Below are 16,240 nucleotides of genomic sequence, written 5' to 3'. Positions count from 1 at the left end.
TGAAGGAAATCAATAATGGTTTCTCTATCTGAAGTCAGTGAATTCAGAAATGTCGTGACCATATGGTCAGCACACACTTTAAATACTGCCTGACTACTAGTTAACTTGGCAAAACGTCAGGTATAATTCACGGGCTTTCTGACTTCACGTCCTGCTTGAGGCTAAATGTTCCGATTTTTCAGCCATCACGTGAACGCAGAGCAGAGGAAGCTGGTGAGCTCAGCTGACCCGACGATCCGGGTGAAGTGTGTGCTGCTGCTGCTGTTGTTATTGTTGTTTGTGTTGATGTAAGGCTTGGCCGGTGATGAAGAATAGCCACTTAAAAATCGATTATTGAAGATGTTGGAATACGGGTCGGACACGGAGGGGGACGAGCAGGAGACCCCTCTTCTTCCGCGGAGTCAGGAAGACAAAGTCCACAGAGGTAAATAAAACAATAACACATAATAGCCTCTTTACCACTCGGTTAATTTCGTGGGATATATCTCAAACAGACGCTGTTTGACTGGGAAAGACAGGCAAATAATGTTTGTGAGGGGTTTCTTGTGTTGTTGTTGTCGTCCACATTTTGATTTTGTCGAGACTTTTTCCGAGGTTGTATTGTCTTCACACCTAAAACCTGTTCAAGATGGCATTTTAATGATCCTGAGTCACGAGTTAAATTGACACATGCCTCGTCAGCATCCGTGTTATGATGATGAAACATGCTCGGGCTTACTGAGTAGAATCGGTTTGCAGAGAATGTTTTCAAAGTCATGCACTGTGTGGTCCCACCTGCCAGGTCGTTGTTCATTTAATGTAGCATGCAGAGCTTGTGTAAAGGTGAGCTGGGATCTTGCTCAGTAACGACTTTACAAACAAGCTGAGGATCAAGGTGAGCTTGTGTGAACATGACTTAGAAGGTAAACCTGAAAGGGTGTTTCCTATCTAAGCATAGCAACCTGCAAGAAAAGAGCTCTGAATGGCCACTCTCAGTCACATACATACATTTTCAAACATAAACATTGTTTTATGTATGCTGCACATGACGTGTGATTCACTGCTCAATGAGCTCTTCATCACCCGCTAAACGTGTTTCCTTATTCCCCTCTCTGTCTGCAGCCCCAGCATGCTGTTCATCACGCTACTGCCTGGCGCTGCTCTCCTCCTTCGGCTTCTTCGTGGTCTACTCCTTACGGGTGAACCTCAGCGTGGCCATGGTCGACATGCTCAACACTACCCACCAGTCAAGCACCAACCACAGCTTCTCCGTTTGTCCCCCTCACGCCAGCCCTACTCGACCCAAACACAACCACACGGTGAGCAAGACTGTGACAACAGTCGAGAGACATAACTGCCTTTTCTGACTGAACACAGGAAGAATCCAAACACGTACGTTAGATTGAGTAAGCACTATAAAATCAACTATCAGTATGTCATTTTTTTTTTTTTACGACAAGCACACATTCATTCTCCTCCAAAAGTGTGTTTCTTGTCGGAGATTTAAACGTTGAGTGTCAAATTAAAGCTATCACAGTAGCGCCCATTTCAGATGGACAGACTTTCATTGGCAGGCTTACCCGCTTGGAGAAAAAGGCCTAAAGTGCCACAGACATGTTTCCCCATTTTTCTCAGCTGTCAAAGGAAACAAAGAAGCCGTCTGGATGTATTTGAATCAGGAGACTCCCAGTCAGCAGTTTCTATTGGAAAATGAACCGAGGGCGATCAGCATGATGAACTAATGCGTGCCATTCAGTGAGTGTGTAGATAAATAATGCAGACGGTTTTTGTCCACTGTGAAAGTGTAGATTACTGAATGTACACTTCAGCTGGAAAAAGACTGACATACACCCCTCTCTCTCTCTCTCTCTCTCTCTCTCTCTCTCTCTCTCTTTCGACACGCCCATCAACACAACACTGCTTTGTTTTGCATTATCCTAAGGGATTGTCTCGTATATATGCAAGGACAGTTTTGTAAGGAGGCTGTATTTTTTGTAGCGTTAACGTACCAGTAGCCACTATCGATGAGCTGTTCAGATGACCACTTCTCTACAGACACGATAGCGTGAAAACGTTCAAATATGAAACAATTTATAAGCACAGCCAATTAACCACACACACTGCATTCATTCATTAAAGCACTTTTGATGTAGCTTAACTTCTAAAGTAGTTCTCTCCCCCCTCCTCACAGGCCAGAGTGTACGACTGGGACTCTGAGACACAGGGCTGGATCCTGGGCTCCTTCTTCTATGGCTACATCCTGACTCAAATACCTGGGGGCTACCTTGCTGGTCGCTTTGGTCCCAAGTGGCTAATGGGCTTTGGAATCCTGGGAACTGCCGTTTTTACACTGCTCACCCCTGTGGCTGCTGACCTGGGTGCAGGTTACCTCATTGCACTCAGAGTGCTGGAAGGTGTTGGAGAGGTGGGAAAACCTAGCAGTAAATTTTCAGTAATGATTAAGCTTCCTTTTATGTGTTTCTGAGCCGTGTGGTGAATAAATATGGCGGTCAAGACGACCTCACTCCTGTTGTTGATTTTCTTTTGTTTGTCTTCAGGGAGTCACTTTCCCTGCGATGTACACTATGTGGGCAGCGTGGGCGCCGCCACTCGAGAGGAGTCGACTGCTCACAATATCATACATCGGTAAGACAGGTGCAAGAGCAACTATCTCAACGCAAAGAAACCCTTCTGATCGCCACAGTTTTTTTTTCTTTTTGTCACAAAATGCTGTAACAGCTGTTCAAGGTCCAGACAGCTGTGAGATACAGATGTTTGTCTCCTCTCTTCTGTCTCAGGAGCCCAGCTGGGGACGGTAATCGCCCTCCCTCTGTCGGGTGAAATCTGCTTCTACCTGGACTGGACCTATGTCTTCTACTTGTTTGGTAATACACCCGAGGGTGTAACTCCTGGAGGGTGGGAGGGGGGCGCACATCCAGTCATGAGGTTTCCATGTGCAAATCCACTCTGTAAGAGTTCTTAACAGGTTTAGATTTCGACAGCAACTTTGTAAGGAACTTTTCTAAATTCCCCGAACTGATTCTGTCTGAATTTCTTTGTGAGCTATTTAACTGATCGTCTAGAATCCTGATCGGGATTGACACACTGCACCTGAAACCCCCTTTAGCTCTTGCAGGTGGCTAACTTAACATGCCACATGAATCAATTCAATTCAAAAAACTTTATTTGTCCCCGGGGGACAATTCAAGAATGTAATAGAAGAAGAAACAACTCGAAACATTTCATGTTCAGAAAGTGCCATCATGGATAAGAATTTTAACTCAGCTGTACTCTGAGCTTGCTCCATCTTTTGAAGCCTCCGACTCAACATGTTTCCATTGTCTGTTCTTTTGTTCCTCTTTGTTTCCTTAGAAAAGATGATTTAGCAAGTTGAAGAAGAATATGTGCTTACGTGTAGACCGATAGCAGAAGTCACACTTTAATAACTTTGTCTGCTGGACGGCTGCCAGCGTGAAACTCCAGCTCAAAACCACTGGATGAATGACAGATGTTAAGAGTCAATGAACATGCCTATTATTCATGTCAGGGGATTCAGGTAAGACATAAAAGTAATCAGGAAACAGACCACTGTCTTCTGGCATCATTAACATAGTGTGAGCTGAGAAGTGTCCATCTTCTGACTCCACACAGTGTCTCCTTCCACACTTAAAACCCTCTGTAGACCTCCACTCTCTCTGTGTTTGTTAAAATGAGCTCGTCCCTCTGTTTGTGTGTCCAGGTGCTGTTGGTGTGGTGTGGTTTTTCTTGTGGGCCGTTCTTGTCTTTGACAGTCCAAACACGCACCCACGGATATCAGAGAGAGAGAAAAACTACATCACTGCCTCACTCAAGAGCGAGGTAACATTTTTTTTATTCATGTTCCTGGTGCGCACAGATGTTTTCACAGCGAGAAAATCCTAATCAGGTTTCTGTAGGAAACAGCATTACAATGTCACTTGCACAACATATTTTTTTTTAAAGTATATTTTGTTTCTTCTGCCTTTAAAGTTTAATTTGACTTTGTCATATAATGTACTGTTCTTGACTCAACAGCTAGGAGAGCACTAGCAGAGAGCTCGAGGCGCTTCAGCTTCAGTGCAGTTATCTGAGGCTTCTGTTACGTAACCTCAGAGTATTGCAGCTTCTTATTCTTATCTTTCTTACTCAGCTGTGAGGTCACAACACTTCCCATTACTCTGCAGTATTTTATTTTTTTTGGTCTGACGTTCAGAAGCAAATCTGCCCCTTAATTAAACAACGATGATGGGCTTTAATTCAGGGTTCAACATTTCTGCCTCCCCCTCCTAATGCAGCTCGGGCCAGCATGAAAGACCAGTGTGTGACAATTATCCTGGATGTTTAGTATCAGATGTGATGTTTTTTTTGTGTGTTTTTTTCTCTCACATTGATTCAGAAGTGTGATGTAGGGAAACACATCGTGATGTTCTGTGGTCAGCAGGCGGGGAGAAATACTTTTAGCTCGAAATAAAACGAGCTGTAAAAGCCTTGGAGAAAAAGTGGAAGTATGAATGTCTATTGTGGTCAATTTCAAAGCAGTGAAGACACATTTTAATGGAACAAGATTTTTTTTTTCCTGCACTTTCAAAGCAGAACACACAGATAAGCAAAGAAAACAGCGAAGAAGAACCTCACACAAAGTTACATCTTTTTGCATAAAAAAAATGAATAAATAAATAAATTTGTGGAGTTTCCACAGATGTGTTTTTACTTTATCAAGAACTTATTTGATATTTCCTTTTTTTCCCCACGTTTCAGCTGTCCAGCTCACAAAGCGTAATCCCCTGGAAAGCCATCGTGACGTCCAGGCCGCTGTGGGCCATCGTCGTGGCTCACTTCTCCTACAACTGGACCTTCTACACCCTCCTCACTCTCCTGCCGACCTACATGAATGACATTCTGGGCTTCAGCATACAGCAGGTGGGGTCATCTTTACAGACTGGCATTCAGTCACGAACACACAGAATTTGTGGCCTTTAAACGTTGATGCGTGTGACTCAACCTCAGGTTGGTGTCGCTGCAGTCATTTCAGCCATGTCGGGATGACAGGAGAAAACACTCATGGTGCATTGGTTAAATCAAATGAAGAGAAAATGGGTAAACAAAGAAGGAAAGTCACTCAAGTAAAGAGGAAAACAAAGAGTTGCCTGTACTCAACGTGACAAATTGGTTGACATATGACACTTAAGTCAGTGAATTTATAACTCCTAAATCGATCAAATCTCCATATCGTGTCGTCTCCTTGTGTCCACTCTAGAACGGGATTCTGTCGGCTCTTCCTTACATGGGCTGTGCCGTGTTGGCCGTGCTGAGCGGTCAGCTTGCTGATTATCTTCGGGAGACCCTCCTCTACCGCACAGTCGTTGTCCGCAAGTCCTTCACCCTAGTTGGTAAGAGCTACCGTGAACATTTGTCACCAGTGGGCCCGTTTTTATTCCGGCTTAAGAAACTTCACATCCGGTGTATCCCGGCTTTACCTTTAAAAAGAAGTTTACAACTTTGTGTTTCTTCCGCAGGTATGATCGGGCCCGCACTGTTCCTGGTTGCTGCGGGGTACACAGGCTGTGACTACACCTTGGCTGTGACCTTCCTCACGCTCTCCTCCGCTCTGGGCGGAGTCTCCGCCTCTGGCTTCAACATCAACCACCTTGACATTGCACCTTCGTAAGAACGACCCAGTTCTTTAACTTTTGTTCTCGTTTGATTTCAGTTCTGTACCATTTTTTCAAGTCAGAGCAGACTTGAAATAAATGAACATGCTTTTTTTGTTGTTGTTGTTGTTTTTTAGGTATGCTGGTATTCTCCTTGGAATCACCAACACCTTTGCAACCATTCCTGGCATGGTGGGACCGGTTATAGCGAGAGCACTCACCAAACATGTAAGAAGCTCCGACACAACACACTTGAAAAAGCAGTTTGCACACACACACACACACACACACACACACTGGAGCTGAGAGGGAACTGAGGTGTGTTTCAGAAGTTAACATACAAGCGTCGATTACACATTAACAGTTACTGCAGTTTAAAAAAAAAAAAGCCATCTCATACCCACAATGATTGATGACCAGCATGTTTCATGTCTTTTAGTATGCAGTATGCTGATGTTGAAGTCACTGGGGTCACTCTGGTGAACTGTGTCTCTGGCAAAACAGATGGTGTTTGCTGCTCGATGCTCCTTTTTCTGTCTAATTGGTTTAGTCAGTGCAGGATTAGTGAGTGAACATTTGTCCATCAGGGGGCCTCATTAGACTTTTATTAAAAGCTCACAGAGTCAGGCCTGGAGGCTTTTCCTGTCTGACTTGATAAAAACCTTCACATTAATACTGTTGATACATTTGTGTTGTTGTTCATTTCTCTGTCAGGAAGAGAGTTGCAACCAAGCTCAGATCTTAAACAATAGCAAGTAAATGTAATAGTAAATGTACACACTGATATAATCAAACCTAAACAACCTGAATGTTGGAAAACGCGTATCATTATTAGGATAATAAATATAAGTAAATATTTGTCTTTTCTGTCCAGTCTCAACATCCAAGATACTTTAATGTGTGCACTTTTTCCTCATCATATGAAAGTTTTCAACAAGTTGAAATTCAGTTTACCCTCCTAACTCCATAGAAAAGTTGTCTTCATCCCAGATTTAGATCATGAGTCAGAACAACAAAAAAACCAACCAGACGGATATCTTGTGATTTGTGACAATAATCTAATTCTTTTTTGTGCCACACAATGTTATTCCTTGTTGTAGGATGATTTAATATCTCTGAAGTATAAATTGGATACAGTACTTTAAGAAATACATTTTATTGTCCTTTATTATTTACTTATTGTGTTTTGCTAAATTGTGAAATAAAAAGTTGTCATATGTTGATAAATCATTTTTTGACTACTAAGACACAAGTGATTTTCGTTCGTATTTTCTGTGTAAATATCTTCCCATATCCAGAGCTAAATCAGTCGTAGCACCCATGTCTGTGAGCACCAAGCCTCTTCTTTAATTTCCAAACTCATTACTAGCTGTAACGTTTGTCCTACAGAACACCATCGTGGAGTGGCAGGCCGTCTTCTACATCGCTGCTTCTATCAACCTGATTGGCGCGTTGGTCTACACCGTGTTCGGTCGAGGGTCCGTGCAGCCATGGGCGGTCCACTCATCCCACTCTCATGGAAACTGAGGACGTGTGCCAGACTCTTCCATTTAATGATTGAAGATGGACAGATGGATAAGCATCAATCAGAGGCTTATTCACCAGGTATCTTTATCAAGGGATGTTCCAGCTGTGCTTATCATTTAAAAGCATGGCTAACTAACGGTGTTAGTTAGAAAGCCATATTATACTCATTAAGAACATTTATCAGAGACAAAATAATCAGTGACATAAACAAACAACCCTGGTTTGCATGTCCAAAGACATGCAGCACAGGAAGTTGTTCATGTGAAAAGCACGATGAAACCGAGATAAAGACAATGAAACCAGTTAGCTTTGTTAGCTAAAGGCTAATTGGTCGTCACACATCATTCACGGTAAATAAGCTGTGAAAGACTATACACACAGTTTACTTTTGGTGGTAAGGTTTGCTAGATTGCCAACCTAGATTGTGTGATTTCTTTCCAGAGCACTTCGCTTTACCAATTTTTTTTAAATTAAATGTTAAATACCTCTTCGGTTTTACTGCCAATAAGGTGTATGCTTCTTATGTTTGGGGGAAATGTGGAACTTCCAAAGTGCCAGTCAGAGTAGCCTTTTAATGTTTCAATGGTTAGACCTGATAATGACAAACATGAAATCTTAAACTTGACACACACACTCACACACACACACACTTATGATGTCTTTGGGGAGACAGGATTAAGATAAAATAATCCTTTATTCATCTCACAGACGGAGACATTTACCATTTAGGATTGTGACTGCAACACGCACAAACACTTGCCTTATAGTGAAGCCTCCTCACAATGATTTGAAAGTCCTTCACATGATGGAAAATGGACCATTTTTAATATTGTTCGCTTCAGAGATTTTATTTGTGCAACAATATGTATTGTCTTTCTGAGTAATGCCCAGCTTTTGTTTTAGGTAGCAGCCTTAACCTATGCATAATGCAAGCATGGGTCAGGATATTTTCAATGTAAAACACTCAAAAGAATGGAAAGTGTAAATGTTCAAATGTAGGGAAACTAAGAAGTGGTTTAAATATGTTACTGTTGGCATTTCTTAATTCAGGGAATTTGCACTTTCTGTGTCAATTCTCAGGTATCTTCTATGTCACAATAATAATGAAGGTTTGTTAACATTGAAGGAGGTTTGTGTTCTCAAGTTTTAAGTGTCAACTGAATCTGATTCCATTTTTAAATGATCTCAAACTAAAAAAAATCAGCACAGTATTTCTTAGTCTTCACTTTTAATATAATCGTTACATTGAGAATGCACTCGCTGGGCTCAATGAGACAGTATAGCATATCTTACAAAGTGAATCCAGGGGGTTAAATCAAAACCAATCCGAGGGAACCATTCTTTTTTTTCTTGGCTGTAGTTTCTGTCAACAAGATGCATCATCATCATCAACTTCCACGTTTCAGATGTAATGCACTTGTGCCTTATTCAGTCAGCTTAAACAGGGCCAACAATTTACAATGTAAAATTCTGATTGATTCAGGGTTCATATTGTTACTAATTTTTTTATTTTATTTCATGTTTACATAATTGTTTTTACACTTAGGATAAAGGGATTTTTCTGTTATATGTATGTACACTGTACTATGAGGGTAACCATTGTAAATGTTCAACTGGATATATTACACAAATGTGTCTTAAATCTTGGTCTTGTATTTTGAATTCCATCATCACATACAGTTATATTGTTATTATGTTCTTTTCATTATAACAGTCGCAATTACTCCCTGATGAGAAAGGTTAAAAATTATAAACTTGAAAGTCATCTGGAGTTTATTTTACTTTTTAAAATACTTTTGCACTAAAGGAAACTGCCCTACTGTACCGCCATTGTGGCACTCCACTTCAATGTATTAAGTTGAAATGAATGTTTAATAGAACTAGTTGCTAAATGTCTCTCTTGATGGGCAGGTACAGGACGACCATGTAATGCACATTTCTACTTTCGCTTATGAAATCTAAACCACGTTATTAATTCAATACTGCACAGGAAAATCAGCTTTTGGCTGCTACTGTGAAAAACAAAAACAAGCATTTGTTCCGAGAAACTAGAGTATCAAAGAAACAGGACTGCACCCACAAATCTTCTAAAATAGGTTACACTTTGCCACAGCTGTTTTCAATTCTGCAAGAAAGTGGCCAACTTTTTGTTTAGTTCTGTCTGTCGAGAGCTGTGCCACTTCATTTCGGTCGTCTTTACACCTTGTCTTACCTGCAACACTTATAATAAACGATGTAATGTGATATTTCACTTGAACATCAGAGGGCAACAATCACTGACTCTCGCCACAGACAGACAGACAGACAGACAGACAGACAGACGCACTTGAAAGTCAAGGGCATGCAAATGAGTTTAATCCATGGAGGGAGCGTCTGGAAAGGTTCGCGCTCAGCTCCACCTGCTACACGTGAATGGACGCCGGCCGACGGAGTTATTTAAAAAAGAAAACGGATGTTGTATCAAGATTGCCATTCCTTAGCTTGCAGCGTGTTTTTACCTTAAACGTAATTTTATAAAGCGGACAGAACAGCCCATAAAACACGTGGCTTTAATTTAATGCTATTTAGATAGGCGTTGTTATTGCTAAATTGAACGAATGACGCCATCAATCTCTTTTGAGAATAATATAATATTGTCAAACATATTATGTCCGATAATGGATACTTCGGAAGTGTCCTAAGATAAACACGGTTACTATAAGTTCCCCTGGTCCCTCGTGATGCTGTAGTCACAGGCAGCAGCGGGTGCGCGCAATTACGCAACACCCCCGCCTGTTCCTGTGCTAAATAACCGGATCAGCGTCTCTCCTCAGCCTCATCGGTCCTGCACCTAACCTGACACCGGCCAGCTCTCAGGTACGACACAGTAGTCTACTTGAAATTATGCATGAGGGAATTGTCACTTCTTATGATATACGGGAAATGAACGTTTATAAGGCTGCAGGCAGCCTTTTGGGAATGTTGTTATGATGCAGAAATGAGGGCAGACGGCTGGCACTTAATACGCATCTAGGAGTAAGAGGGCAGATGATAGAACATGGCGGAGGGGTGACATTTCCCTTAAATCCTTCAGACATTAGATTAATGATGGATGCAAAATGACCTCTTCTTTTTTCTGCTGCTTTGTCATCTTCTTTTTGTAAGTGAAGGCGCACTGCGGCAGCTGCTGTGACGTTGTTTCAGATGGAGAGTTAAAATACACACTTGTATCTGTCCTGCCGCCGAGTTCACCTGAACGAGTCCAGCCAAGATCATGTGGGGATTCATGTTACAGTTAGATTAAAGCCATTAGGCTTCTTTCCCCGACACAAACTAGACTCAGATTCAAATTAAACCAAGCTCAGCTTTTCTAGGATGAATTGTTGCACGTGCGAATCAGATTCCTTACACTAAAGATTAGAGCCATAAAACTCCTGCAGAGTTGTCAACAGTCTGTGTTCTCAGCCCTGCGTTCACCTGTGAGGAATGCACTGCATCGTCTGAGAAACGGCTGCTACAAAATGGTGGATTCAGGGTTTGGAGTGAAGTTGTAGTAAGTCAATGCTTGTAAACACCAGATCCTTGTCTGGGTAAAAGCAAAGCGGGACAGGAGAGCAGACTGGATGTGAAAGAGGAGAGCAGGCTTCGTGGATGGATAGAGAAATAAAGGGAAGCTGAGCAGAGGGTTTTGTGCTGTGCACAGTTCAGTGCCCATACTATCCTTAATTTTCTCAGATACACCATTTAGAAAAAACGTCTACTTGTGTTACAAAATATCCAGAGCCGACAGAGTACAGCCAGGTTGTTTAAGGGATGATGAAGTGAGAATAAAAAGACACCTCTTTCCTTCTTGCAGCTTGTTGTTGTAATTCTATTTTGCATCAGTCACTTGGGATGGCTCTCAGTGATTTTAAACACTAGAATTATGTTTGCTTTACACAATATGAATCTGTGTGAGTTCTGAAAGCCCTTTAGTTTCCAAATTAGAGTCTCTCCGAAACATTAGGTGTTTTTACACCTTTAAATATTGCTCAATTAATCTGACGCTCACCATATCTTGAGCATGAAAGGGACCGTTTTCTGCCCTAAAAACGATATGTGTTCCGTACTGGCTGTAACTTAACACTGGTTCTAGCAGACAGACTGTCTCGTGACTCCAGCCAGCCTCAGCAACAATGGGAAAGGAAAAACTGCACATCAACATTGTTGTGATCGGCCATGTGGACTCTGGAAAGTCCACTACCACAGGACACCTCATCTACAAGTGCGGGGGCATCGACAAGAGAACCATCGAGAAATTCGAGAAGGAAGCCGCTGAGGTAAGGGAGAAACAGACAAGGGAGGTATGCCTTCTGGAATCCATTAACTCTTTACCCTGAGATCATAATCCTAAGTCCCTTCACCATGTCAGACCCACTATGACCAAACAACTGTGCAACTATTTTTCAGATGGGGAAGGGATCATTCAAGTATGCCTGGGTGCTGGACAAACTAAAGGCAGAGAGGGAGCGTGGGATTACCATCGATATATCACTGTGGAAGTTCGAAACTAGCAAATACTATGTGACCATTATTGATGCCCCGGGTCATAGGGACTTCATCAAGAACATGATCACTGGGACCTCCCAGGTATGTAGCATGGGGATGCTCAGCTTTTCTGTTTGCTTTAAATGCTAGCTGTAATAAATAGCTGTGATATCATATAGAAAACCTATGTGCCTCTTTAGAACGACTGAAGGTTAAAAGTAGAGCTGCTTTTAATACTGTGTAAATAATGTTGCATGTGACCTCAACATCCGTGTCCTATTGAACAACTTACTTTTATTTTTTTGTTGACACATTTCAAGTTTTTTTTCTGTTAGGTGTGCCACTTAGGAACTAATTACAAAGACATGGAGTTAAAACCTGCTGGGCGCCAACAGCTCTAATGTTTTATCTTCGTGTCTTCAGGCAGACTGTGCCGTGCTGATTGTGGCAGCTGGTGTCGGAGAGTTTGAGGCAGGTATTTCAAAGAACGGACAGACCCGCGAGCACGCCCTCCTGGCCTACACTCTGGGAGTGAAGCAGCTCATCGTGGGCATCAACAAAATGGACTCCACTGAGCCAAACTACAGCCAGAAGCGATATGAGGAAATTGTGAAAGAAGTGAGCACCTACATCAAGAAGATTGGCTACAATCCGGACACAGTTGCCTTCGTTCCCATTTCAGGCTGGAATGGTGACAACATGCTAGAGCCAAGCCCAAATGTAAGAAGAAGAAATAAGTCATGCAAATACTTCAAGGATTTGTTAGAACTACACAGCCTTGAATTTGGATATAAATTTGTTTGGCTGGTATAAAGGGAAGGAGTAGCTCAACGTCTTACCAGTACTGATACCATAATTTAGACTCCAAAGAATCAGTCCAGAAAAAGTTTGCATTTGAACTGTTCCCTTTTCCTTAAATACTTATGTAGCAGTGCCTTGTACTAGTTATGCAAAGGATTTCTATGTGACAGCTGAAGAGTAACAGTAGTCAATACAAATGGTCATAAAATTGAAAACTGAGCCAGTGTTGTTTTATCGAATAATCCTGTTTATCAAACTCGTAAAATAAACTGTATCCTCTCTAGATGACCTGGTTTAAGGGATGGAAGATCAACAGAAAAGAAGGAAATGCATCGGGGACCACACTACTGGAGGCTCTGGACGCCATCCAGCCCCCGAGCCGTCCAACAGACAAACCTCTGCGTCTGCCCCTGCAGGATGTCTACAAAATAGGAGGCATGTAGTGCACCGATGTGGGAGAAGTGTGTTATTCCAAAAACACTATTTTCACTTGAATGTCCATTGTTTTGAATGGTCTCTATTTTGGACTTCGTCTCAGGTATTGGAACAGTGCCTGTAGGCCGTGTGGAAACTGGCACACTGAAGTCAGGAATGGTTGTGACCTTTGCGCCTGTGAATGTGACAACTGAGGTGAAGTCTGTGGAGATGCACCACGAGGCTTTGACTGAGGCCCTACCTGGTGACAATGTAGGCTTCAATGTCAAAAATGTGTCAGTCAAGGATATCCGCCGTGGCAATGTGGCTGGTGATAGCAAGAACGACCCACCACAGGAAGCTGCCAACTTCACTGCTCAGGTAGACACTGCAAGGGATCTAATTATATCTTCCACTCCAGCTTTATTGTATTGGATCTAAAAACTCTTGTTTATCCAAACACAGAAACGGTTTTAAATGAGACAATCACAGAAAATAGTGAATGAAAAAGCAAACTGCCACGTCTTTGCGATGAACTTATTTGGCGGGAAGTAAATAATCTTTCTATTAATAGGGCATCCACGTTGTATGATTGCTTTGTAGGTCATCATCCTTAACCACCCTGGCCAGATCAGTGCTGGTTATGCTCCTGTGCTGGACTGTCACACAGCTCACATTGCCTGCAAGTTTGCAGAGCTTAAGGAAAAGATCGATCGACGCTCTGGCAAAAAGCTGGAAGACAACCCAAAATCCCTCAAGTCCGGAGACGCTGCAATCGTGGATATGATTCCTGGAAAGCCAATGTGTGTTGAGAGCTTCTCTGAGTACCCTCCACTTGGTAAGTTAAATAATAGAACACAAATTCAGACCAATTGGTAATCTCACCAGAGTGAAACATGACCTAATATATATTTGATTTACTTCCCTTCACCTTGTAGGACGTTTTGCTGTGCGCGACATGCGGCAGACGGTGGCCGTTGGCGTGATTAAGGGTGTGGAGAAGAAGGCCTACACCACTGGCAAAGTTACCAAGTCTGCCCAGAAGGCCCAGAAGACCAAATGAATGATGTGCTACTCTGCCGACCCCAAGGTCTCCCATGGCAGGACATCAGTCATCCAAGTTCATCCTACAATTGGCTGCTTCAATTCAATAATCAAAGACTGGTTAATCATCACAATGCATCGCAAAAGCATTCGAAGGAAAGAACGTTTAGATTTGAAGTCCTTGAAGCAGCACATCATTTCAGAGGTTAGATTATCATTATGTGCAATGTTATATCAAACAGATAGTCTTAATTGTGCACTGTAGTTCTATTCATGACAATACCTTTCAGTGATATTGATATTAAGACAATGAACTGTTGGAGCTACTGAAATGTATCATCCCTCTAGCTCTTTGGAGTACATGCACTGGTCTCTTAATGTGGTACATGTTGTCTTGCTTTTGTTGTTTGTTTGCAAATACATGGTGCTCTGTAGGAGTCTTTGGCAAGAAGTTTAACTACGTTCCTTCCAGATGTACATTCATAGAACTTTGTGATTTGTTGTGTTTGAGCTTTCAATAGCACTTAGAACACGTTTCAAATGTATCCTTCCCAGGGGACTCCGAGTAGACCACCTGTTGAATCTTAAAGCACTTTGATTGGAGTTTTGCTAACTTTGCACTTGCACAGGAGAAGCTTAAATTTGACATAAGCTACTGCACCTTACTGTTAGTTGGCATAAGCCTCTTAGCAACATTAAACATGTTTCAACCAAATATCTTTGACTCAGATCTTTAATTACTTTTTTGTGTGTTGTAATCCAGTTCATGAAGTAAAAACAGGAAGCAACAAATAATATACTACGCAAAATGACAGACAGGGAAGAAAAATAGTGGGACATAAAAGTGAGTGTTGTTCAAATCAATAAACAAAGAAAACAAAAAGAGGACTCTAAACTATAGTTGAAAATACTGTATTTCTAATTAGTGCAACCAAGGAATTCAATTAAAGCCTACTTTCTATATAAAACCAAAGCACAAAAAACATAGCACTTCTAAATCCAGTGTCTTTAACAATGAATCTTCATGTAAGTGTTGATGTTTCTTAAGCTTAATTCGTCCCGACAGAAAAAGTGCTAAACTACAATACAATCCTCTGTCCACAAGATGTTGCTATTCGTCCTTTCGTGGAATACCAAGTTGTTAAGAAGGGGGTTTAACTAAACGATCAGTTTCATTATTCTTATTGTACCAGCATGACTACTGGGGAGAGAACACTCAAAGAAAATAGTCCTGAAAAGTGTAACTCTGCACAAAAGCCCAGGAAATTACTTCTAAGAAGAGAGGCTAAATGGAACTGCAAAGGAGCGGAAAAAGGCAAACCAATTTAAGAAGAAGTCACCTGGACTGTACTAAGCCCACCAAGAAGACACCAAGCATCAACAAACATCTACAGACATCAATGTACGAGGGATGAGTACACGTTTCACAAATGTTTGCTGGTAGAGTCAGATAACAAAGACAGAACAAGATACAGCAAAGAACAGCACAAAAGCTTGTCTGCCATATGACCAGTGTGACAACAAAGCTGAGGGGAAATCCAACCTCTTCAAAACTCTGGAAAAATGGAAGATAAAGCAGTAGAGATCAAAGGCATCAGATATGGTCAAACGAGTAGTAGATGTAATTGTTCATTTGAAAAGAACCACTGAGTACTGGAGGTGTTTATGAAAATCTGAATGGAAAGTCACTTTAATGGTCCCTCTCATAAATACTTGGTTCAACACAGCATCAGTGGTCTACAAGTGGCGCAGGAACTTGCATTAAAAGGAAATGTTTCCAAATGTTGCCATGACATGTTTATTCAGATTTACAATCCTGATTAATTTTGTTATGCTACCAATTCCTGTGGCCAACAGTGCGGCCTTAAAGTGAGGAAGGAGAGCAATATTTCAAGAGACCACCACTTTATCTGCCAGCAGAATGCTTGAGGAATTCAAGGAAGTGAAGAAATGTTTAAGAAAATGTCATATTTAACTTGACTGGAACTTGCATATGACTGATGGGAACAAAATCCCCTCCCCTTTAAAATACAGCAACAGCAGTTACTTGAAGTGTTGTCTGTAAGGCCTTAAGCCTAGTTACTATTTAATTAAAATGTATATTTACATGTTTGGGAAAATGAGAAAAGTATCATTCTTTTCTTTGAGGTTACAATCTGTAAAATGTTGTTTAATAGGGGAAAAAAACTGGTCATGGATTTCCAGCTTTACCCAAGTTTTTTTTTTTTTTTTTTAAACACTTCATGAGTTGACAATAAAGGATGTCTTAAGGATAGTAACAGCAGCTAATTCAATAATGC

General features: G+C 41.5%; 2 protein-coding genes across 5 annotated transcripts; both read left to right on the top strand.

Moving 5' to 3' along the window:
* The first annotated feature begins 36 nt into the window (after positions 1-36).
* slc17a5 (solute carrier family 17 member 5) lies at positions 37-8,817 on the top strand. Its single transcript, XM_079362370.1, has 11 exons — positions 37-424; positions 1,102-1,298; positions 2,171-2,404; positions 2,538-2,625; positions 2,778-2,864; positions 3,719-3,837; positions 4,756-4,917; positions 5,255-5,387; positions 5,514-5,661; positions 5,786-5,876; positions 7,038-8,817. The coding sequence occupies exons 1-11, from the start codon at positions 340-342 to the stop codon at positions 7,173-7,175; spliced, it is 1,482 nt and encodes a 493-aa protein (XP_079218496.1). The 5' UTR covers positions 37-339; the 3' UTR covers positions 7,176-8,817.
* eef1a1a (eukaryotic translation elongation factor 1 alpha 1a) lies at positions 7,166-14,655 on the top strand. 4 transcript variants are annotated; one of them, XM_079362374.1, is made up of 8 exons: positions 7,166-7,253; positions 11,293-11,473; positions 11,604-11,783; positions 12,105-12,401; positions 12,767-12,917; positions 13,021-13,277; positions 13,500-13,734; positions 13,835-14,655. In XM_079362374.1, exons 2-8 carry the CDS (start codon positions 11,330-11,332, stop codon positions 13,957-13,959), a joined length of 1,389 nt encoding a protein of 462 aa, XP_079218500.1. In that variant the 5' UTR covers positions 7,166-7,253; positions 11,293-11,329; the 3' UTR covers positions 13,960-14,655. The 4 variants fall into 4 exon arrangements, with proteins under 4 accessions (XP_079218500.1, XP_079218499.1, XP_079218498.1 ...); XM_079362373.1 differs by having other exon boundaries at positions 7,176-7,253; positions 11,290-11,473; XM_079362372.1 differs by lacking the exon at positions 7,166-7,253 and adding an exon at positions 9,597-10,031 and having other exon boundaries at positions 11,290-11,473.
* Positions 14,656-16,240: the final 1,585 nt, after the last annotated feature.

The sequence above is a fragment of the Symphodus melops genome, assembly GCF_947650265.1.
Source record: "Symphodus melops genome assembly, chromosome: 15".
In the NCBI taxonomy this organism is placed as follows: Eukaryota; Metazoa; Chordata; class Actinopteri; order Labriformes; family Labridae; genus Symphodus; species Symphodus melops.
The sequence above is the reverse complement of the archived record's forward strand: the minus strand, read 5'-3'. Positions and strand labels throughout refer to the sequence as shown.

Bases quoted from the DNA above. Each gene is read 5' to 3' on its own strand.
- slc17a5 (XM_079362370.1), top strand. From the start codon at position 340: ATGTTGGAATACGGGTCGGACACGGAGGGGGACGAGCAGGAGACCCCT. The intron at 425-1,101 runs GTAAATAAAACA...CTCTGTCTGCAG, and splicing joins GGAAGACAAAGTCCACAGAG to CCCCAGCATGCTGTTCATCA. The intron at 5,877-7,037 runs GTAAGAAGCTCC...TTTGTCCTACAG, and splicing joins CGAGAGCACTCACCAAACAT to AACACCATCGTGGAGTGGCA.
- eef1a1a (XM_079362374.1), top strand. From the start codon at position 11,330: ATGGGAAAGGAAAAACTGCACATCAACATTGTTGTGATCGGCCATGTG. The intron at 11,784-12,104 runs GTATGTAGCATG...TCGTGTCTTCAG, and splicing joins TGATCACTGGGACCTCCCAG to GCAGACTGTGCCGTGCTGAT. The intron at 12,402-12,766 runs GTAAGAAGAAGA...TATCCTCTCTAG, and splicing joins TGCTAGAGCCAAGCCCAAAT to ATGACCTGGTTTAAGGGATG.